This window comes from Macrobrachium rosenbergii, chromosome 13 (assembly GCF_040412425.1).
Source record: "Macrobrachium rosenbergii isolate ZJJX-2024 chromosome 13, ASM4041242v1, whole genome shotgun sequence".
In the NCBI taxonomy this organism is placed as follows: domain Eukaryota; kingdom Metazoa; phylum Arthropoda; class Malacostraca; order Decapoda; family Palaemonidae; genus Macrobrachium; species Macrobrachium rosenbergii.
In genome coordinates this window covers 29,262,359-29,287,329 of record NC_089753.1, presented here as the reverse complement: position 1 = coordinate 29,287,329, position 24,971 = coordinate 29,262,359, and the positions used below count along the sequence as shown (strand labels likewise).

Sequence of the window (24,971 nt, the reverse complement as noted above, 5' to 3'; positions counted from 1 at the left end):
AAATTTAGCCATCGTCGTCCTTCCAGCAACGATATAGGATAGGCCACCACCGGGCTGTGGATAAAATTTCATGGGCCGCTGCTCACACAGCATTAAACTGAGACCACCGAAAGAGATCTGTTTTCGGTGGCGAGAGAGAGAGCTGTTATTGTAGGAGAAGGGACCGTCTGCATCTCTCTCTCTCTCTCTCTCTCTCTCTCTCTCTCTTGCGCTCTCAAATCTTAATGGTCAAGTCGCTCTAGCGTACACATTTTTTCCTTAATTTTGGTGTATAAACGATTTTTCCAATCATGTATATAAATGGCAGCAATTAAGGGGCAGTCTATGCTATGGTAAACTATCAGACATCGTTAAATGTAACTCTTAACATCACAGTTAGCACATTCGTCAGCATTGTTGTAGAGTTTACGATACTTCGATTGCTTTTAGTGTCGTGCATCGATGTCATCAAATCACACATGAATCACAAAGTTTTTCGTCGTCCAACGATGCTGTCAGACCTTGTTTTGCATTTTTATTTCCATTTTAAAACATGAAGATCTATTCAAATGACTTAATTTTGACTGGGTTACTTTTCCTCATATCTCTCCGGAATAGTAAGTTTGAATTTATACTTCTATAAAAAGTTATATACTGCCTATTTGTTATATAAAACAAGAGCATGGGTTTTTCAAGCTTAACTGAAACACGAGAATCGGAATCAAGGCACGTAACGGATGAAGCCTTAGAAATATTCATTTTTCACTGAGCTGGCAGTATGCCAATATGGCACCTTGCTCTTGCAGCAGTCCTTATAAACAAGCACCAGCTAAGTGCTTTGCTAAAACAACAAGGACGATTAAAATAAAATTTATAAATGGTTTGTGTCAATTAGATATTGTAGTAGTTATTTTGGAGCAATTTCAAAATACTGAGCGCATGATTAAAATTTTACATATTGCTTTTCAAACCGGACTTCGAATGAACTTCTACTTGCCCAGTTTGCAAGACGGCGAAAAACGGCATTACTTAACAAATGCCTTATTGTGTACACTTTGGATGGGTGTGAGGGGCAATTATACTCTTCCTCCCACGAATTCTGCCTTTCATATACTAAAATTGAATTTGACACTTCACTATGGAGTTTGTGTAGCAGATATGTTCTTCGAAAGGAAAAATTAAGAACCTGTCTGGCACGAGATTTTTGCCAATCGGACGGGGCACTCTTCTTAATTTTACTTCTTATCTCCGTGGGGGGGTTAGTACCGTCAGTGCACCTCATGCGGTGTACTGTAGGCATTTCTAAAGGTTCTCTGCACCGTCCCTTCGGCCCGTAGCTGCAACCTCTTTCATTACTTTTACTGTACTTCCATTCATATTATCTTTTTTCCATCTCGCTATCAACCCCCTCTTAACAAATATTTCATAGTGCAACTGGTTTGAGGTTTTCCTCCTGCTACACTTTTCAGACCTACCTACTCTCAGTTTCCTTTCCAGCACTCAATGACCTCATAGGTCCCAGTGCCTGGCCTTTGGCCTAAACTCTATATTCAGTTCAGTTCATTTTACATCTTGTCGCCAGATTTTTCCCAAAGTATTCAAGATTGGTGGTGAAAACTAGTTGCTTGTGTTCGTCAGGATTCTCAGCACGAATCCGCAAGATGAAACAGCTGAGGGTTTTGATTCGATTTGGGCAGGGTCTCTTTTGGAATGGCACAAATCACTTCTTAGCATAAATGTGGTTACGGTCTAAGACTATACTTCGTTTTACTAAAAGACAGATAACATGAATGCAGGAGATTTTCAGTAGGCCTTATCAAGATTTTAATTTGTATTTTTGTTGTCTTGTTCTCGGCGCATAATGCAACATCAGGATATTTTGATTTCTTATCTATAATCCTAATAACATCTGTTTCGTTGATATATTCAGGGCTACATGCACGCATTACTCTTGAAAACACTGACGTGAACCTAGTGGAATTTTCAGAAAACAGACTTAAGCTTCCCCCAAGACACACGCTCTCTCTCTCTCTCTCTCTCTCTCTCTCTCTCTCTCTCTCTCTCTCTCTCTCTCTCTCTCTCTCTCTCTCTCTCTCTCACTCCGTAGGCTCGATAGCTTTTGAAGCTCGAAAGTGATGTATGTGAAATATAATAGGGTTAATACATGCCAAACAGATATCTTTTTCACGGGGACAAGAGGAACTCTCGTAAGATGGCAATAAGGAATACAGCATTGTTATGTGATAACAGCCGGAAGGAAATATGTGTTAGCGTTATTAGTGTCATTATCATAGCATTGTTATTGCCATCGTAACGTGTACGTGTTTGGAAACTGTAGCTAGCTAGACGAAGGTAGGGCGTCCGCTTCATGCTGGGTGAACAGAGGACTGCATTGTTTATGAACGAGTTTCATTCCTTGTGACAGTGTTGAGTGCTGGAGGAAATAGTTAATATTCAGGAGCATGATTATGGACGGCACCTTCTCGGTAAAACTGCGTATGTGCTCGTGAAAATGAGAAACCTTTCATCTCCAACCTAAAACACTTGTTAAAATTGTCATTCAGAACAGCGGGTTTATGGAGTATAAGAGAGATCACACTGATTGAATTAACACAATTCAGACAATAGTCAGTGCCGAAACTAGACAGCCACCAATGTTCCTTTTACCCCGCTGCGTTATATTATTGGATTTTATTGTCGTTCAGCATGATAAATTGTATAGCGGGTACACTAAAAACAGCATTAAAATCAGTGTTACTTCCCAGTATAGATGCACCTATCTCAGATGGCCAAAAGATTAGAAATAGGGAAAACGAATTCTGTAAGATTTCGTAGGTGTGAAAAGAAAACGGAAATCACAAAACTCTAAGGCCAGAGAGGTCTCTTGATCTTATTCAAGTCCTAAGAATGTGTTCATTTCGCAGAACTTTGTTAAATATGAAGGTGATAATTATGGAAATTAGTTATGTGAATTACACTCAGCCAATACGAAGGAGTTCGTGTGGTGGAATCTAGCTTTGGGTCTGTTTGCTTATAATGTTCCTGAATTTCCCCTTAAATTATACTTTTAGTAGTTATGAATGCAGCCTATATACTGAAAATTTAATCAAGAAATGAAATATGGCGAAGAAAACTGTTTTGATTGACGAATGTACACTATGCGTAGAGAACTGCTCTCCGTCTGACATGGCAACAGAAAGGAAACTCATTCATAAACCATTCGGCCTACTGTTTACAGGTCGTATCGCAGATTCGTTATCGTTCTCATTCTGACTGACCACACTTTTGCAGCAGATAGCATACAAACAAATTCCCCGTGATGTTTTCTGCAGTCGGCCACTTGGTGCACGTACACTGTACAATGTTATTGTTATTTTTTCCATTATACAGCATTTCATACGAATTAGCAACATGAATTCATTAATATTCACCACATACACACATGTTGATGCATTTAGTTTGATCGAATACCTGTGACATAATTATGTGATTTTAAGATTCACCACATACTCACATGTCGATACATTAATTTAATCAATACCTGTGGCGTAACTAATGTGATTTTTCCCTCACGATTTAATCTCTAAGCACAAGTTTTTAGAAAAGTTCGAAAACTTAAGGCGAAATATGAACGTATTTGGGTACGTATTTGGCTTTACCTTTCAAGTTATTTTGTCTGGGCCGCCGTTATACGTGGACATTTGGGTTAAATCTTTGCAATAAACAAAATGCTTGCATCGTATTAACATTCTTTTTATAAGTAATGGGTCGATCTTTCAATAAATTATGATACTCTTCTTCAGCATTCTTTAATAATAGGAATAGTTTTCATCTCTCGAAAATGGAAGTAGACTGGCCTGCCTCTTACGTGATGGAGTGTACTTGAAAGATGTAAAAAAAAGAATTGATTAAAACCGAAGCAAGTGTCATTCGAGCATACGCGGCATTTTACAAATTCCTGCAAATTTACGAAAAACGGACCCACGTTTTGGTATTGCAGTCGAAAAAACGACGATGAAAGGGGGAAGAAGTTGACCGAGTATTATTATTAATATATTATTAAACATTAGAAAGAAATACGAGAGTTATTATACAGTAAAGACCGGTGAAAAAAATGTGTCGTACCATAGCCGATTTCGTCAAGGCCACATCAACATCTGTCAGCTGAGATCAGGTTTGTTTACTATAGGATATCCGTAGTGGAGTGTCGTCGTCGATGTGAAAACTGGCGATTCGTCTACAGCTACGATGATGTGGTGTTGATGTTCGCAACTCTTTCTTATTGTGATGTGATAGTGCAGACCATCATGTCTAAAGGTGATGGGGATGACTGGAAGGGAAGGCTTGGCATAGAGCTGCCAGAATATCTCGAATTGTCAGACTCGGATTCGGAAGAAGAAAGCAAACATGACCGCAGGCGGAGGTGAGTATGAGGAGGGTATGTTGGTCGCCAGTGTCATGATGGCATGGGTGCATGTTGCATTTGATGTCCCACATAGCTACTTCGACGATGCTGGTGCGACATTACTAAGGTTGGGTGGTGAATAAGTCCATATCCGAACTGTCATTAATAAACTTGTAGCGAGCCAACACTGTTGGAATGGCTTCTCTCTCTCTCTCTCTCTCTCTCTCTCTCTCTCTCCTCTCTCTCAACAATAGCCGTATCCATCAAAAACTTCGAGACTGATAGGGTGTGGCAATTACCCCACACTGCTGGAATGGCTCTCTCTCTCTCTCTCTCTCTCTCTCTCTCTCTCTCTCTCTCTCTCTCTCTCTCTAAATAATGCCCTAACAAGAGCTTTAGTCCATCAAAAACTTCGAGACTGACAGGGTGTGGCAAGATATGAAAAAGCAGTACAGTACCGCCAGACATATTTAGCCTGACACCTGTCGTTTACTGTTTCGTTCTTTATTATTATTATTACTATTATTATTATTATTATTATTATTATTATCCAGAAGACAAACCCTATTCATGTGGAACAAGCCCACCAAAGGACCATTGACTTGAAATTATGGTATTTCTGAGTATTAACTCCGCACCTGTTGTTACCTTGGAAATTGGTTTTTCCCAATTTTTCCTATACTTTTAGGGCTGCTGATGCAGGAAATGCAGTTGTTTGTTGTCGGTCAACTGTTATTCACCTCTTATCTCTACCTAACAGTAAAGGGAGACTTTGAGAATTCAGGGTTTGGCGGGGGAGAACACGCACAAATGAAGCGGGCATGTTTACGTTATGGAAGCGTTCTTCAGACGTGTAAAACACCAGGGAGCCAGCCGTTGTGGGAAGCAACGAAACAGGGTGGGGTTAGGTAGGAATACATTAGGAAGGTAGGAAACTCTACTAAGCAACAAGCAGTGGCTTAGAGAATAACAGGCCGGCAAAAAATAAAATGTCATCTTTACCAACAGCCCTAAAGTATGGGGAAAACCAATTTCCAAGGCACCAATCAGTCCGCAGTAGTTCCGCACTGATAAAATAAACTTGCAAAAATACACCATTCACTACTCGAAAAATGTAAAGCACAAAAAGATTTATACACCTTAGAATACTGGAGGATACAAATCAGCCTCCTTCTTCAAAAAAGGGTGAAACCTGGTGTTGGGGTCTTGGAAATGTATCACTACCGACTGGGGGCAAAAACACTATTTTTTAACAGGCCGTGATCTTGACACAGCTGAATTACCCTGTCGTAATTGCCATAATAATATACAGTAAATTCCCCGTAATGGAAGCAACAGTTCTCACAAGTAACAGCAAAATATGGCGAGTTATAGGATTTGAGGAGAGCAAGGAGGCAAGGACTCAGCCTTTGTACGGAAAATCAGCTTGTGGCAGGTTGACAGAAGGGGTTGGGCGGGGGGAAATGACATCACTGAGAAAAGGAGTGAAGGGGGTTTGTATAAGAAAATTCGTAGGAAAATAGGAAATTTTCAACGAACGTTAGAACCTTTTCAAGTGATAACGCGTGGTAGCGCAGTAGCACCTGAAGAGTCAGAATGTTGTAACTCACACCAAACGTTACAGCAGCTAAAGAAAAGGCTTTGTAAAGGGTATCATAATAACCTAACCTAGTAGGCCGCATTAATTGAATGTGGGGTTTATAGAAATCGTAAAATAAGGATATTATACTAACCTAACCTAGCAGGCCACATTACCTGGCCGGGGGTACTTGGCCCCTCCCTGGACCCCCCATTGCAGAAAACATAAATTATAGGTTATTATAGTAACATAGCCTACCTAACCTAACCTAATTTAGTAGGCCGCATTATCTGGCTGGTGGGGTGAAACCCCCCCTTTGAAAAAAAGCTAAATTAATTAAAAGAACAAAGTTAAAGTAGCCCAATAGAAACTGTTATAGTTGACGTACGTGTTATGGATTCCAACAAAGCAGACGGTTGTAATAGTTGGAAAGACGTAGGGCTAACCTGTGAAAATCGTATATGAATCCCGCAACCCCTCCGATGCTGAGAAAAAAATTCTCAATTCCTCCTGAAACCCTCTTTTTCCTCAAAGTTTCTCAATCCCTCCTGAAGCCCCATTTTTCCTCAAAGTTCCTGTAGGGTGCAGCCCCATTCTTCAAGGCCTTTCCTCAATTGTAATGTCGTACGGTAACGTTTATAGGGTAAACGTCACCTAGCGGGAACACGTTAGTGTACAGGAGGTAATAATTATGAATAAGGAACTAGAAATAAAAGTAAGAAAAAGAAAAGCCGATTATAAAAAACAAAAACAGAAAGAGATATAAGTAACTCGGTGTATGAATCCCCCAATGTTTTGCTCGCTCCTAACACTCCGTTTGGTCTAAAGTATGAAGAATTTTCCTCAATGAAGAGTTAATGGTGTAAGGTGATTGGTTGGATAAGTATTTATAGGCCTTAAACCCCCAGCCCCCTTTTTCCTCAGCAAGCAGTTGGGCTGTGCACTGAAAGCTCCCCTATTTTAATTCTGATAGCTAAAGTTTGGTAATTTAAAGCCAAAGAATGATAGTTTTAGCCTTTAAAGTACTTTTTCAAAAGTTTTTCTAGGTAGATATCATTACTGTACTGTTAAAAAATAGAGAAAAACATGGTAATTTACGCATTAACACCTTTCCAACACACCCACAGACCCGAATCTTTTAATATTTTTATTTTTTATTTACATTTGTCCTTGAATTGTGAATGGTGGATGAGCTTCCCTCTCAGAAAGTTTTCTGGAAGTCATTCTAGGTGTCACTGTAGGCTGCAAATTCACTTTTGAGAAGCACTAAATAGTGTATATGCATTTCAGTTGCACAGAATACTGTATGTATTGGTATTTTCTTTCACTATATTTTGAATGTTTTTCCACAGTTTGGTCTTTAGCAGCTGACTTGCATTTGAAATTATTAGGCCAGAACTTAATTTCTGTAAGATTTTGTGTTCATACTCATAGTATAAATCTCAGACACTGTTATTCAGTTAGCTCATTGTGTATGCTTTATAAAGTTTTTAAATATTCTGATCATCTACTGGATTCAATTTTACCTAGACTGTACCATTCACCACATACTGTATACAGTAACCCCCTTAACCATTCCCACTTAGAGTACATCCAAGGAGGATGCACATATATTTCAAACGCAGCTAGAGGAATAGTGACCAGGCTACCCTAGGCTGTGCTGTATCTAGGTAACCTGTGAAAAAATTGCATATTTATCTGTTCCTAACACACTTATGGGTTTTGAATGCGATTAGTGACACTGTGATGGTTCATGAAATTTTGAGGTTGGATTAAAATGAAATGCTGTAGAATTTCTTTATTAGAAGATTCAATTGCTGTGGATATACTGTAATCCTGCTGTCCATAAATCATTATGGGCTATGTTGCAGAACATGTAAGGTACTGGTATAGGAATAAGTGTTTTTCTGAAAGAATAACATGAAAAGTACCACAAACCTCTTACTAATTAATATTTTCATTGTATAACAGATTTTCGGATAGAATTTCCTTGTTATTTTGTGATAATTTATTCTACCAATCATACCTTTGGTTTGGAGGGTTTGAAATCAGGTACTTTCTCAGGAACCAGAATTTTTTTTCATTTTTTCTGTTTCTCAGACTTTATTAATGCATATTCTACGATAAAAATTTCCATTTTTGTTATTTGTAGATAAATTTTGTGTTTCAGGACTATATATTTAATATCTACTGAATACATTATTATGAAACCTTTATATGAGTATTGTGGGCTGACATTCAGTAAGGGAGAACTTTCACCAGGTTGAATGTTGCAGACTAATGCATTTATATCATAATCCTCATGTTTTTAGTAGATAATTCTGTCAGGTTTTGTTACCGTGCTTATAATGTTAGATAAGGAGAAACCAAGAACAAGCTGTTTAGTTATGTTTTTCAAATTCTCAAAAAGCATTATAAACCTGGATGTGGATGTTGAGGCCGACATTATTATCATGAAAATGGAGATTCTATCAGCAAAGAAAACATTTACTTGAAATGGACATGTTGCTGAGTAAAGAGTTTGGGATAAGACTGGGAGGAAAATTGCCAGGGAAATCTGCTATCTTTTATGAACTGATTAGAGAGATTTAAATTGGTGATAAGATTACATTCTCACCTCAAGACACAATACCATAGTTTTCATTAAAAAGAGGTTTTTTATCAACAAGACCCTGGTTATACGAAAGATTAGTTCATCGAAGCTTTAGGGAATCTTCCTTTATAGTGTACTGTGCAGGAAAATTGTCTAGGTATTCACTATGCTTGTGATAGCAGGCAACAGAGTGTAACTTAAATTCCCAGTAGATCTGTAAAGCACTTTAGTTGAATGTAGTGGAAGTACTGTAACTTGAATGTTTCACACGTTTCTCTCCAGGAGTGGTGGCAGTGATGAAGTGGCTGAAACAGAAACAGAAACGTTTGAAAGTCTGGACTCCTTCTCACAGGAAGAGGAGGAACTTGCACGTTATATGAAAGATTTCAGTGAACTGGGCAGAACTCCTCCTCGCACATACAGATTACGACGACAGAAAGAGAGAGATGCATACTGGTAAGTAATACTTGCAGACATTTTTGTTTCCAATTCATACTTATATCCTTAATTACTTTAGCAACACTGACGGTTACTTCTTTCATGACTTTTTTCCCTTAAGGGAGAAATATCTAAACAGCTGACAGACCTCTTAGTTTATATATGCCTAGTGTTTGGAAGTTGGGTATAGCCAGGCATGAGTTTCTGTTGGAAGATGATTGTTCTGTAGGGTAAGTAGCTAGACTTGCTTTGCTTTTGGAAGTTTACTTTCTTTATTTTATTCTTTTCATCTTTAGTGTTGGTCTCCTTTGATGTAGGACTGCCTAGTTGGAGGGAGCCAGCCACATGAACATTTTGGAATTTGTTCTCCATGTTCAAAACCAAGAGTCTTAAAGTATGCATTTAGATTAAAGTGTTGAGTTTTCCACTGTCATAAAAATTTTCTGTCCTTGTTTACAGGAAAAGGTATCATAGCTGAAACTGGAGTCCATATTAAAGCTAATACAGTAGTGGAAACTATAGTGGGATCGTTAACCACCTGGAAATGCTTAGACATGAATGGTGTTAACATGATGTCATGACGACAACGCAACGATGGAACTATCCTTTGGAGCTGGCCCATGAATTCCAGGGGTGGGCTAGTTCCTGGGGTAGAACACTCCATGTTGCTCTCCAATATAAATATGATGGGTTTAGTCTACTCTTGTGCCACACAAATTATGTTGGTGCCATCCCTTTAGGGTAAGGTATGGAATGTATGTTGTGAGTTGGCTCCCACTTGTGTCAGTAATGGAGAAATAGACTACATGATATAGTTTTTTAAGATATCCAGGTCCTTTTATTGTTTTATATTTCTGAATTTTCTCAGGGACAGTTCTTAGACTGGGCCACATACCCAGCAGTTGCCTCTGAAGGGTCGTTATGGTGTGCCAGTTGTATTTTTTGCTTTGGGGTTGCGAATTCTTTCATATTTCCATCAGTCCTTTGGGATTGGTGCTGTTTTCCATTACCAGGGTTACTAGGATGTGCTTATTGTAGTTCCTGAGACTTATCTTTTGGTAAGGGGCTCATTCATGAGGTTACGCCTCTGTAACAGCTCCTTGGGACTCACAAGTAACATCTCTTCTCAAGTCTCTGAAGCCTGCCAAATGTGAGCCATGAATAGTGTTTTCATAAATCTTCTAGAGTAGAAATGCTGAAGTACATCAGGACTAATGGAATTGATGGAAGATTGTGTTAGCCATGATTGAAGTAACCACTGTCAGTCTGGTTTAGACATTTCAGTGAGGATTTTCCCAAGAAAAAGGTTTTGTCCGAGCAGTACAGTAAACCCCCCGTGTTCGTGGTCTCATAAATCGCTGACTCACCTATTTGCGGATTTCTTTGTGGAACTTATTTCCACATCATTCGCGGAAAATTTGCCCATTCGCGTTATTTTTCATTGAGAAATATTCATTCGTTACTGTATTTTCATATTTTCATGACTAAATGCACTTTTTATGATAAAACTATTAAAATACTCAGGTATAAGCATTTTTAGAGATTTTTTTTGTGTTTGAACTATCAAAATAGGCAGTTCTAAGTGTTTTTAAAGGGGTTTTAAGTGTTCGCGGATTTTAGCTATTCGTGGGGGGATGCTGTGGGCACGCATCCCCCACGAATACGGGGTTGGTTCCAGCTATGTCGTTATAGACATGGAATTATTCCAAGATCAACACTAATGATTATTGAAGCACTTTCCCAAAGTGCTTGGAAGTATGTTCATATCTGCAGATTTTGTAAAGTTTAAATATTGTCTGTTTTATCTATATTTTTATTATGATTATATATGCATCATAACAGCCATTTGCTCTTGTACATTTGGAGAACCCTTAGTAACCCTCTTAACCCAACAGCTTGACTGCATTTGCAAAACTGATAATGATTCAGCTAAATGACTGAGCTCAGGAACTTTTCTATCAAAACTGTTTATTTTGCTCTAACTGTAATTATTGCAGCTGTTGGTATCTATTACCTGTAATGCTATACTGTGCTTCTTTTTGACTAGCAGTTTCAGAATCCTGTGAGTTGTGGTTTGCCATAAATATGTTAAATGGTGTCAGAAATGTCAGCTGTGACCTGAAAAACTTTTTGAGAACAAAACCATTTACATCCCCTTTGTTTTTGATTGCCGAGTTTTACTATTTAGTAGTCTCTCTTCTGTTCCCAAAATTTTTGGCACAGTCACTTTGAATGGACAGGTGTACTAATACAGTACTCATCCATGAACCAGAAATTCAAAATCCAGCAATATCCTGCAGTTTTGAATCATATCCAAGAAGATGTGTGCACTTAAGTAATGGCAATTTTTTGTTAGATTTATTTCGTGGAGCAAGATGTACCCTAAAGTCTCCATTTTTTTAATTTCCTATTTGCTTTCAGTTTGCAAGCAAAGGAAGCGGCAAAGACTATCAAAGCAACTCTTAAAAGGCGTAACACCTCTGAGAGATTTCTCTCCCTTCCAGGATTATCGGAGGAAACCATCAGAGAATCATGTAAGAAACTTTTTTTTTTTTTTCTGAACATTGCCCTCGTAAGGCCTATGTCTTACTTTCTGTGAATGGAATAATTCTTTTTTTTCATAGATAATGCTTTTTACAGTTACCTTTTTGCAATGATTTTAGTGAAGTTTTGATGAGAAAGTAATTGTAAAATTTTGTTTTCTAGAAAGGATGAGGCTTTTGTTAAGAAAGGGGTAAGAAGATGCTGTTGAATACATTTTTCGGAAGAAATCCTCTGTATTGTTATAGCAATGCTAATGTCATTACTTTTGGCATAATGGTGCCTTTATAGACTATGTAGACTGTAACCGAATTTCATTATACAATTTTTTATTAGATTGCATTCATCAGCATGTTAATATCGTTTGTGCTAATCCCCCTCACTGATTAAGTTTAAGTTAAATAACTGTGTTGCATGAAGTAACAACAACTGATAAATCAGAATTCTTTGCTGTTTTTACACAAATTAATAGTATCTGTAGAGCACATCCATTTCTCATTGAGGATTGTTTTGTTACACATTTCCAGTCTTAGTTTTGTATTGAAAGCTCTGCACTTATCCTTGTTTCTCAGAGTTTTCCTGTGTTTACTAGTGCTTGCTATTCAAATTAGTTTCAATTTTCTTTCAGTTCTGTTACGAGGATCTATTAGCATGTGCAATTGTAAGTCAGACAATTTTGAAATATGATAAATTCGGTCTGTTTGAAGTACTCAGCTTCATAATATTCCCCATAGCTTTTGACAAGATGCTAGTTGTTCTTAGTTTAAATAGATTTTTTTATTTTATGAAGTGGAAGATATGCATTGTAGCAAAGGAAGTAAAGCTGTTATTAGAAATTATGGATGTAGGGTAGTGTATGGACATTAAGTTCCAAGTATGTGTTTGTGCACAGTATACACATATCGTAGTAATAAATTACAGTCATACCTCTTGCATTTGCGTTTCTGGATTCACGAATTCATGGATTTGCGAAATGTACGTTGGAACCTAACTAATTTTTTTTCTCTCTCTCTCTTTCTCTCTCTCTCTCTCTCATGCTTAGCGCTCATACGTTTTTACAACTTATTATTTCTCCGTACACCTTTAATTAATTTTAAATTGATTGAATACCTGTACCCTCTACGTACAATACGTATATGTTTTCTTTATTCTATTGAATTGTACCTTCCTTCTGTAACTAATGTGATATATGAAGTTTACCTAGTTTACCTTCCTGACAGTAACAAAGAAAACGTCAGTCATTAAGTTCGCAGACCCATTCATTACTTGGTTTTACCTTACTGAGAGTGCAAAAGAAAAGTAGCAGCCAATGAATTAGTATAGGGGTAACATTAGTATACTGTACTGTAAACGCTCTAGCATAGCAAATTCCCATTAGGCTATACTGTACTCTATTTTTACATCCATTTATTTCTTTTTTTTTAAGGGTAATGTATTAAGCTAACTTTTAAATGAAATCAAAGTGCTTTTGGAGCATGATTTGGGTCATATTTAGGGTTTAAACTCTAGAATAAGCATTTATTAGAATTTTTAGTGACTCGTACAAACAATCGCGATTCCTCCTGTTCCGGAACGGGTTCTGGAACCTAACCTCGCGAATGTTCGAGACATTACTGTACATGGCTTATATCTGCTGCAGTTGGAAAAGTAGGCCATTCATAGTTTATGAATTTTCCAGTGGGTCAGTACTATTGGTAGTTGACAAGCAAGAGAACGTTACCTTTTCCTAACGCTGAAGCCTATGCTTCACTCATATGGTTAGTCATTATTCTGTCAATGTTGCTTTCATGTGAGATTTCAGTTTTAGAGGAATATCACTCCTTTTCTTCAGTTAAGTTATCCATTTTCCACTGAGTTGGTTTAGACACCATTCTTCTTGTAATTTGACATTTAGGTAATGACAATTTTTTATTCTCATTGTATATCTTCCTTGGTGTCTGCATGTTTTGCCAAGAATTCTGTATAATTTACCTGTTCGGTAATATTTAGGGTTACCATGTCGTAATTCCTTAACTGACAATGAAATATCAATAAATTTCATAGTTTTATAAATCTTTTGCTCTTAATGTATGTTCATTTATTAATGGTGTTTTTGCATAATAGTTTTATACATTGTAAAACAGTAATCCTTCAACTTGTCAAGTGCAATTGGGTTATGGCATCTTGATAGGTAACAAAAACCATATAGTATAGCGTACACTTGAACAGTTTCAGTATATTGGAAGCACACAGTAATTCTACTTTACTTCTTAAGCTTTACTTTACATTTGACATTCAGTTAAGAGATTTATTCAAAATACCATCATGTCTGGAAAGCTGGCAAAATAATGATTAATCATAACAATTTAGCTGATAAGTACAGAAGTCTGATTAGTTGAGGTGTGATTGTTTGTAGAGCAGATCCTATTTTCCAGCATAAATTAGTCTGTACATAATTAGTATCGAACATTAATAGATTTTTCTTTTACCAAACTTTGACTTGGTTTCAGAAACAATATATGGAACTTGAGAGAAGCTATGAATTACTATTTTTTCCTTTGTTAAATAGCCTATAAGATTTTCTTGAGCCTGTCAGAGCATTGGGGTTGATTCAGTGTGCATATCTTGTATTTTATTAACTGATTAATTAAATAGTCAAGTTTATTGTAATTGAGCTTCATGTCCCTACCTCAGTGACTAGATTATCATTTATTATTATTCCTTACTAACTTAAACGTACTCAGTTCCCTCTTAATACAGGCAAATGTTTCACTGTTTTACTGACAAGTTGTAAATCAGGTATGAAGGATATTACCAAAGAGAGGATTTCAGAAAGCACGACATTATGTTCAAATGTGGATTGCATTACACTTCTTTTTATAGCACACGGTGACTTTAAAATGGCAGAAACAGGAGTAGTTGTGTGTAGTAACGCGTTTTCAGCTTATGGGCTATTAGTTAGTCATCTACCAAGTACCATTTGTGTTTACTACGTAGAGTTTATGGCTAATCTTCATTGTATCTGTACAGACGTAGATATTTTTTTATTGCATCAGTAGCCTAGGCTGGGTTTGATACTGTTATAAAGTATATGATTTCGATTTTTCAGCTCCAGAGAGAACTCGCCAGCAGTACAAAGAGCAGAAGCGTTCAAAAGACCGTCAAAGGAGTCAGGACAGGGAATGGAAATTGAAACAAATCGAACCTAGTACAATTACCCAGCTTTTATCAACGCTGGGTGTTTCAGGAGAGTTGGACGATCGCTCGGAAAGCCTGCCACCACTCTCACCGGCTGTCAAGGTTGGTTCTAGGAATAATTACAGATTTATACGTTTCTCTTAATGCATACATATCAGACTAGGAATTCACTTATGATGACAGTGTAACTTTGAAAGTATTACAGTATAGGCATTGAATTCTTATTCTCATAACTTAGAAAGTATTACAGTATAGGCATTGAATTCTTATTCTCTTGAGTTAGGAAGCTAGTTTATTTCATGCGATTTGGAACTCCAATGAGAAGTTACTATGTGAAAAAATAATTACATCCACTTCTCTCTTAAATTTTCTAGTAGGACCAGAGGAGGATGCAGAAAAATGCAATTGCAGTTAAAGGAATAGTCCTGTGATTAGCCCATACTAGTCTACCTCAAAACCACAACCTGACCTTTCAGTCTACTTAGCTTGTACTCTTGGAACAAACACTGTCAATAGGACCTTTAGAATATTCAGTATAACAGTTCAGTAGAAAATAAGACCAACAAACTTATTTTATTTAGATAGACCCACTTTATATAAGAAGCACATTTAGTAAAATGAGCATTTGTGCCTTCGACATCAACCCCCCCTCAACGGTCTTTCGATTGAATGTTGGTACAGACGTGTCAACAGCAGAATGAATACTGAACTGAATGTATGTTCATGTGTACAGAACATATGTGTTATATGAAATGAACATTCATATTCATAAAACCTTGTTTTCAACTTACCTGGCAAAAATCACGCAGGTTGATAGCTGACCAAAGTAAACTGTCTCTTTCTCTCCCTTAAGCTCAGATACAATTCTGTATCTAAACGGGTGTGTTTAATCAAACTTGGGATACAAAAATAGACTATTTCGTAAACTCAACATGAGATTGATTAAATTAAAAAAATTTGCTAATAACAGGTTATTAAACTCCCACCTACAACATCGCTAAAATGTAAGTGATAAAGAGAAACCAAAATCCTTCCTCCCACATTGATACTAAGTGTCCCTTACTAACACAAAAGTCCATTAGTCAGACGCAATAAGGACAGGTGTCTAAAACAGTCACCCCGACCATTGTCCATGCTATTTGCACACCTTTGCGTGGTTTATCCCATTAACATGTCAATCAAGAAACATTCTTATATTAGTCTAAATATGAGACAGGGCGGGATATTTCCCATAACATAATTAAAACCCAAATAAAGAAAATGGACAAATAATAATAATAAGAAAAACCACAAGCATTAAGAAATTGTAAAATACACGACAAGGCATTGAATGTTCGCCAACTGTCTTAAGCTTACTTTTCCAATGGGTAATAGAGAGCTTATCTTTTCACGTTCAATGATAACCAGCTCCAACAACAGCAATGCCCCATATTTCACAAAAGATCTCACACTTGCCTTATCGACCACTCCCATTAGAACAAACGAACGTATGTCACCACAGTGACACTCCCTACAAATCCAGATCTGTAACCAGATAAGGCTTCTGGAAGTTTCCATGCTGACATTACATGTCCTTTTTCTCGGAATACAGATGTTATGCTAAGATTTTCTTCCATTTTTCCATGAATTACATTTTCAACTACCCTTTTATCACCAACAGGTTGATTCCAAGTCCCGATATATGAGTGTATCATGTCGTAAACTAAGTGAAGATGATGGGTATGAACTTTCACAGTCTAGTCGTAAAATCTCAACTGCTGAGCTTCCTCAGGATCGTGTTAGCTATTTCCACCAGTTACAAAGTATGGTTAAAAGTGGCACGCAAGAAGTTATCCATCAGAGGCAGGTAAGTTATTCTAAATTTTTCTTTACTTGGAATATGATGCAGATATCTAATAATGTTTTTTGTTTGGGATTTGATGTAAATATTTTTGTACTGGACAAAACAAGGTTTTGTTTCAACTAGTGTTTAATCATGTTGTACTCATTTATTATTTTACAGTAGAACCAGAACATTTTTAGACAAAGAAATAAATGTCTAAGTTTTGTCATTCAGCTTACAGATAGTTTAATCCTGTTGTACTCCTTATTTATTATTCACTTGTAAAATCAGAACATTATAGAAAATCAAGAAAGAATTGCAGTCAACCCCCGGGATTCACGGACTCACGATTCACAGACTCAGCGATTCGCGGAATTTTTCGGTGGAACGTATATACATATTCGTGAAAAATTCGCCTATTCATGGAATTTTTCATAAAGAAGTATTCACGAATTACTGTATTTTCATATCATTTTCATGACTGAATGCACTTTTTGTGATAAAACTATTAAAATTTTCAGGTATAAGCATTTTTAGAGGGTTTTTGGTGTTTTGAAGTAACAAAATAGGCAGTTATAAGTGTTTCAGAGGGATTTTAAGTATTCACAGATTTGAGCTATTCGCGGGGGCGTTGTAGTGGTACGTATTCCCTGCGAATCCGGAGGGTCGACTGTAACAGTTAAAGTTTTGTCATTCAACTTTCAGATTGTCAGATTGAGTTGTGTATGCACGGTTTTTGTGTAGTTACTGCTCGTAAAGGACCTAAAGAATTAGCTTTTGAGGGAAATTGAAGAATTGTTTTGGATATCATAAAATCCTTGTGTACTGGATACAATTATTGTTAGAGGGTAATGTATATTTATTTGTTTCTCATTTCTTGTTATTGATGAAAGCATTTAATTCTTTTGCAGAGGAGTGAAGAAGAAGTTCTGTATCATCAGGAACTGCATGAAATGCTTTGGCTTGAATTACAGGCGTGGCATGCAAATTTGGATTCAAATATGTATGATGTACATCTCATTGCTCAGAGACAAGAGGTATTTATTGTTTATAATGATGAACTTTAACACTAAAGTCAAGTTTTTACTTATTACTTGTCCAGTGTATGTTTGTACTAGTAAGTTTTGTGTAAAAAAATTTTAAAGATTTTTTTTTATTTGTAACTGATGGGAAATGCATATTGATAGTCTCATTAATGGAAACCTTATCTTATCTGATCTGTATTAAGAAATCAGTTTGAATGTAGATGCTATTAGTATGCTTAATTATAATTCTTAAAGAAAATGTGAAACTTGACTGTTATGTATTGACGAACATGATGTTTATACAATAAAATACGTTTGTCTGCAAAGCCTTTGATCATAAAATAGCATTACTCCCTGTGGATGGTTCCAAGATCTTGCAAGGAGAAAAGTCACAGTGCAAATGCCCAGCTCACCATCAGCTGGCCTTTTCTCAGTCTCTTTATGATGTCAGCAGTGTTGCCATCATTTCCTTAGACTGCGCAATATAGCCTACCATCAGAGAGCTTTTTTTTTATTTTTTCAAAATTTTAGAAATTTAGGTTATACACATCTATCAATCTGTCTGCTTGTCTGTTTGTCAGTCTATCCATCCATCCATCCATAGTTATTGTTCCAACAATTGATCATTTTAATTACATTCTCAACCATGCTATTGGGAACCTGTCATCCACAAGTTGATTGGTGTTACTCTCAATCTTTGTGGGTAGCAATTGCTGCAAAGGGAAGAGTACTTCTGATGCATTCATCAGAAGTACATCAGGTATTGGGTTGGGCACTCCCTGGCACTGTTGAGGCAGTGCTGCAAGTTGGTGGCCTGAATGTAAACCATAGTCCTGATGTCATTTTTACAGAAAGCTGGTCATTATCACTGACTCTGACAAGAAGCATAGACCAGACTTGGTTTCAAAGGTGTCCTTGAGATGTGAGAGAGCATCCTTGTCAGTGATCATCACAAAGGTGTTGTTTACCATTTCTCTGAAGACTTCTTTGATGCACCCACAAAGTTTGCAAAGAGCGTACCTATAGGGGAGCCCATTCTTATGCATCTGAAGGGTGTCTCCTGGTTACAGATGTCAATAAGGGTTTCAGGGTCTTCTTTGGGATATTGATAATAGGGAGCAAGGAACCATCATCGTACACCTCTCTGGTGATGTCGCTGGTGGATCTATTGAATAGCATGTTTGTGAAGAGGATTTTGACGTTGGGGGAAGCTATGTTGCCACTGGTATTATTGCCATGGATAAGTTTGAGGACTTGTTGAAGGAGGTGATGCTACAGAGAAAGGAAATGAAAGGTGTCAATGTGTGCTCAAACTTCTTCACCAGGTGATAGTGGTTTGTTGTGAATCTGGCTAATTATAAGGCAAAGTGGATTCCTTGCCTTGTGGTTCTTCATGTTGCTGTGTACGTAGCCAAGGCCAAATTCCCCAGCTCTTCTGAGAAGCTTTTTACCATCCTGACAGGTGCTAATCACCTTTATAATTTTGTTGGTCCATCATGTGATGTCCTTGAGGTTTCTTGCGGTCCTCTTGAATTTCTTCTCATCATCTAGGGTGGCATCTGTCTGAGCTAGATAGTCCTTTTGCAGGAGGAAGTATGTTGACCTTTTGGCCACCCTTCAGGTGACAGTGTCACAGCAGGGTTGGAACAGAGTTCCTTGGCAGCAAGGATGTACTATTGATGGAATATGCTGCTTTGGTGATGGCTCCTTATTTTCGTGGACACATTGAGGAAGGGCCCTGTCATCAATGAAAAAGGCATTTGCAAACCATTATTTGTATTTATGTAGCATACAAATTTGTGTTATGAGTTTTATGTTATTTCTTGTCATAATATGAAATCGGTATCAGTATGCAATATGTGGTTTATTACAAATAATTATTTTTACAGTTTTCTGAGCAAGGTCTCTTAAACACGTTACTAACATAATCTCTTTATCTTACAGGTGTATGATATTATCCAAGAAGTACTAAACTTTAAATTTGACCCCAATTATTCTGAGAAAAATCAAGAACATGTGGAGGCCGCAGCAAGTGAAGTTAAGATTTCCACATTAGACACAGCAGTGAACACCGGAGACCTCAAGATTGCAGGTGTTTCTGTGTCAGCCTCTGATAATACAGATGGGGTGGGAATGAGCACCATGGTTGGAGGGGAGGAAGAATGCAGTGGGTGTCTTTCCATATGGTGTAAAGTATGTCAGGACAGACAGACTGAAGGGTTGTCACAGGTGGCTAAAATTCTGAAGAAACTGGACTATGTGGAGTCATTGTTTCCTTCCACAAAAAAACTAGAATTTCATTACCCTGAGTGGGAACAGCCAGAGTTTGTTGGAAGATACAAGGCCCTTTGTGTTTGGTATAATGCCACTGTGCAGTTAAGAATGAAAATAGAAGTTTTAGGAAAACTCTTAGGAAATATGACAAGTGCACTTATACCCTGGCCCACCTTCAGCACTAGTGTCGGCGAATCCACAACTCCAACTTCCAGCTATGATTCTGGCGCCCCTTTACCGGCGCCCTCTGAGGAAATTTCGCCCGAGATAGAAATAGTGCAACCAAAGACGGTGTCTGTCCGCTTTTATGTAGAAAGTGATGCTTGCTCCAACCCATCAGACTCAAATAATTCCACCGATTCAGGTCACACAACTGCTAGCACCAACAGTGGTCTCCTCATGCCACCAGGGCATTCCTCAGTTCCTCCGCCTGGTGGACTTCGTCGATGCCTCAGCGACATTTTTATTGAAGCAAATCCTTATAGGTATAGTATATTATGTCTTGTGAAACCATCCTGTGTGTTTGTAATTCCCTGTAACCTTTTTAAGTAATGTGCAAGGCATTTTCTGAAACTGTATAACTGTTGATATTTTTATGAAAAATTTTGCTTAAGCTTATTATCTTCACATTTGGCCTCCAAGTAAAAATTCTTTGTGGAGCTTTGTCCATTCTAGTCTTGTTTCTTGCAGCTCACTTCTTCATAGCACATAGCTAATTAATGCTTGATTCTTACCAATCACCTTGCTTATTTGATTGAAAATCTATTCATTTATTACAATAGAAAGTGTTGAAATGATGGTATTCCTACATGAATGCAAATTTTCTTCTTTTTTCTTGTCCTAGTGTGACACTAAATAACACATCTAAAGTGAGAGTAAATGCATTACAGAGTATGGGGAGTGGTCAGTGGTGTAATGATGAGCAAACGAATGATTGATAATCCTTTTATTATGTATCATTTTCTAAGCAAGTGAGTGTTCCATATATACAGTGGGTCCAGTACTTCTACTGCAATTATATGTATTACAATTCATAGCATTACTAGAGCATATTCTGTTTCTAAAAGGCAGACTAAATAGAAATATACCAAGGTGATTGTCTTATGCTTTCAAAAGGCGTTGAATAACCTCCGTCCCCATTCCCTAACCCCAGTTCTTGTATTCAGTTTCAGGTCTTTAGTCAGCAAGTTTACATAGCAATAAGCACATGAATTGCTTATTGGGTATTATTTTTAATTTATATCTTTTTACTCATTGTTTTTAATTTTTCTTATTTCTTAGTTCCATCTTTGCTTGCTAGTAACCACTGCATAGCATTTTGTTTATTTCATTGCAGTCAGTCTTTTATTTTCTCTGGCTCTTCACTGCCAAAAAGTTCAAAAAGCCCTATAGTGAGTACCTTACTTTATTTATACAAATAGGCCTAATCAGTTATGAAGCTGTTATTGAGGTTGATATTATTTCAACATGGTTACATATTCCTAAATCCAAGTTCATTTGAGTTTATTTAATTATTTATTATTATATTTTTTAGTTCAGGAAAAAGTTATGAGTGAGGTAATTTTATTGATATACCAGAAGCTGAACAATCCCTCAATTATATGTCTCGTGGGCTTTGAAGTAGAATCAGTAATAAAGTTATAAAATGGAAAGCACCTTGGTCTGATGGAACCACTGTAGAGGTGATTTTAGGTGAGAAATGAAAGACACCTCTCATACTAACTAGATACTGTCGCAGTGTACGGAATGAGGAAACAGAGCCAGACTAGAGGCTTGCATTAACAGTAGTTGCGATGAAAATACTCATCTTGCTTATTCTCTCAAGGTTGTAGGAAGATAAAATGCTTAGAGGTGAACGAGACAGTTTTAGAAAAGACAGGAGTTGCACAGGTGGAATGAGGGGTAAAACATTATAGAGCAGCAATGTGTAGAATTTATAAATCCTTTCTGGGAACTTGTGTGTATTGTGAGAAGGCAGTATTATGTAAAAGTAATGGAAATTTTTTAATAAGGTAGATGCAAAATGAATTTTAAAGGGTTCATGTTAAGTGAATTTATATGAGAGCTGTGAGAAGGGAGGCTTGAGGTGAGTGGAGATTAGCGGAACTCAAAGCACAGGCAAGGCATGAAAGGCAGAATTTCACAAGGCTCTTGCTTCGTATAACAGTGGAAGGGATGATGGTGATGTTTAGTTGTTGCTTAAACATTTTTAAGCCTTTTTGTCATTAACAGCATCTTCACTTAGCAGAAATTTGATGCTTTAAAGTTGTCAACTATGTCTCAAAGTGTATTCCTTGCTTGAGCCTTGGTTTCAGGAGATTTGTATTTAGATTACAAGTAAGAAGTGTTGCATAAAATCTCCATCCTGTTTTGTCAGAGAAGCTGAAATTTGTAAGTGTCTTTTTTTTGTATTCTGATAGTGGAGTGTAACACACATATTATGAGATGGTAATGGTAGGTTTTGGAGTGTTGTGAACAATTTTACTCCTCATCTCTTATCCCAGTGAATGTTTTGAATGTGTTCTTGAAGCACAGCTTGTTGGCAGTACTAGATCTGTGTGGCTGAGCCAAATGTTGGTCATTTTTTAATTTGTGGTGTGTGGCTCGTATGAATCTAATTTTAAATTTTATACTATTTTGCCTATATGCAAACTACTTTTTCATTTTATGGTACAGCAGTTGGCTTATATACAAACTATCCATGAGAAATGGAAGGGAGTTCCTCTCCTGATAGTCTGATTGGCTGATTTCTAATACTAGTTATTGACAAACAAAGTACTTGACATTAGAAAATTATATATACTCATTCAAACAAAGACACAAAATTTATTAGGTAATGGTTTGTATATGTGGTGCAATTGTTATTTTAGAAACTTTGTTTGTTGTTGAAGAAACTAAAAACTGTTCTTTACAAAAGCAAGTGCATACCAGAAATTATGAGACATTTACATATTCAATTGGGTATGATTTTAATTCTCTGCAGCCTTGGGCATGGTGAGACAGAGAGGAGGTCTTCAAGAATATTAGAAAAAAATTGCAGGTTAATTTCTGTTTATTTCTAGTCTAAAGCACGTAACAAAATAGGTTGAAAGTAAGATGGACACGCTTGATGTTTGTACAGTAAAACATGTTTTTATATAAATCCACTTATCATAAATAGATTTTCTTTGTAAAATGGACCCAAACTCTCCTGTATAAGAAATTTGGAAGAAGAAACCCCACAAGCATGTGTCAGCAAACTTTCTTTGTCCTGCAAGGCAATGCTTCTCTAATTCCCTGTGCTGTCTTCCATCTGAGAAGTAAGGGGAAGGGAGGGGTGCACAGGAAATCGTGATTAATGGCTTTGTATAATAATTTTTTTTAAACATTTGTTATAATGAAATCATTAACTGTGAATGGCTTGTATTGCAACATTGGAGAGAGGACAAACAGAGGAACCTTTTTAAGATGAAAGGTAGATGTAGTTGCTAGAAGTCGGATTCCCCCAGTGCAAACAGTGGAGTTGGAAGTAAAGCTTTAATTCACGGATGGTGCCATAACTAATGGATTTGCTCTGAAAAAAACAACCCCAAGAGCACAAAATGGATAAAGACTGGTACTCCATGAAAAATTATTCTGTGTGTGTCAGGTTATGAAGGATTAAGTCATGAAGATGAAGAGGATTAATAAATTGGATCCCTCTCAACTGAAAGTACATAGCTGGCTTCATCAATGGGTCCCTGTCAGGAGATTTATGAGTAATATCATGTGGGTAAAATCTAGCAAAAGAAGACTTGACAGTGCCAAGTACCTGCTTTGAGTATGCAGAGTTCCAAGATATATTTAAAATTCAGGAAGAGAAGAGCACTTGAACGATGTGGATATTTCTTCTTGAGAAATATCCACACATGCCCATGAAATGACTTCCCACAGCCAATAATAACATAATTCTCAGAAACAGGACAATTTTGATGACTCATGTGCAGGACAGATAAGAAAAAGGTTGAAAGGATTCCGGGAGATTTGAGAGAGATGACTGGAGGATCGTAATGGATGGACCCATTGAGATGCCAGCCAATAGATGGCAAACTGTAGCATGAGGGAGAGAATGTGGAAGCAGCTGTGAGGAACCACTGTCAAAGTTCAAAAAATTACAGCAGAGACAAAATGGAGAACTATTACTGTGACACAGGCAAAGGCAAAAACATTAATTGAATAAACAAATTACCCCTATAAGAATTTATTGCTCTGCATAGCCTGTTACACTTTCAAAGTGAACCCCAAACTAGAATTACATATTGAAAAGAATTATTAGAACTCTGAACTTGATGAAATTTACAGAAAATCGCTGAAATTTAGTGCAGTGGTCACAAAAAATTGAAAAACTGGACTATTGTAGTGACTCAGACAATTCAGCAGTTATCAGCAAAACTTTCAAAAAGTGGCTAACTTACTAATTGCTAAAGTGAATAAAGGTAAACAAAAATTAATGATTAATGGAAAATGACAATCTATAAATGGCACAGCGCATAAACAGGAAAATCACTGCACTGGTCTTGGGAAGCCTAGCTCCACATCCAAGCGCTACAGAGATGTACAGAAAAATGAGAGAAGCATTACGTTTCAGCCCAGTGGAATCTGATGCGACATGCACCGTGGGGTTTCTTCTTTTAAACCTCTTCAAGTGTGAGCATGTGGGTTAATTTTGCATAGAATAAGACTTTTTATGATTACAGAGTCGGTGGTACTGTGAGAGCAAACATCAAAATCCCTGTCTTACTTCACCCTGTCTCTAAACAGCATATGCAACTAATCTGCAAAGCACACAAATGCACAAGACCAAGAACCTGGGAGCAAATATATTGATTGGAGATATGATTTATCTCAATAATGGACTTGATCTAAATAACAGAGTTAACCTTAGTATTAAATAATAGAGTAACCCCTAGAATTATAAAAGACTAATGTAATAACCTTTGATTACTGTATTGAAGTGTAAGAATATTTAATTGAGCATATGTGTACTGTATTTCCCAGCTTCAAAGCCACTCCAACCTCAAAAAGGCATCCACTTTTGAATAGGAAAATAAAAAAAAAAAGGTTACATCACTTCTGTAAGTTGAAGGCTCTGACTTTGTTGGTGAGCTTCGCTTATTAGA

The 24,971-nt window shown here is 37.1% G+C and overlaps 1 protein-coding gene across 1 annotated transcript in view; it reads left to right on the top strand.

Moving 5' to 3' along the window:
• Positions 1-4,139: 4,139 nt before the first annotated feature.
• LOC136845109 (mitogen-activated protein kinase kinase kinase 4-like) overlaps positions 4,140-24,971 on the top strand; it is a 52,048-nt gene continuing 31,216 nt past the window's right edge. The window contains 9 exon segments of the mRNA XM_067114938.1: positions 4,140-4,402; positions 8,839-9,012; positions 11,416-11,528; positions 12,164-12,196; positions 14,624-14,814; positions 16,373-16,558; positions 17,446-17,571; positions 19,504-20,318; positions 22,817-22,873. Coding sequence (XP_066971039.1) covers positions 4,242-4,402; positions 8,839-9,012; positions 11,416-11,528; positions 12,164-12,196; positions 14,624-14,814; positions 16,373-16,558; positions 17,446-17,571; positions 19,504-20,318; positions 22,817-22,873 — 1,856 coding nt within the window. The 5' untranslated portion in view covers positions 4,140-4,241.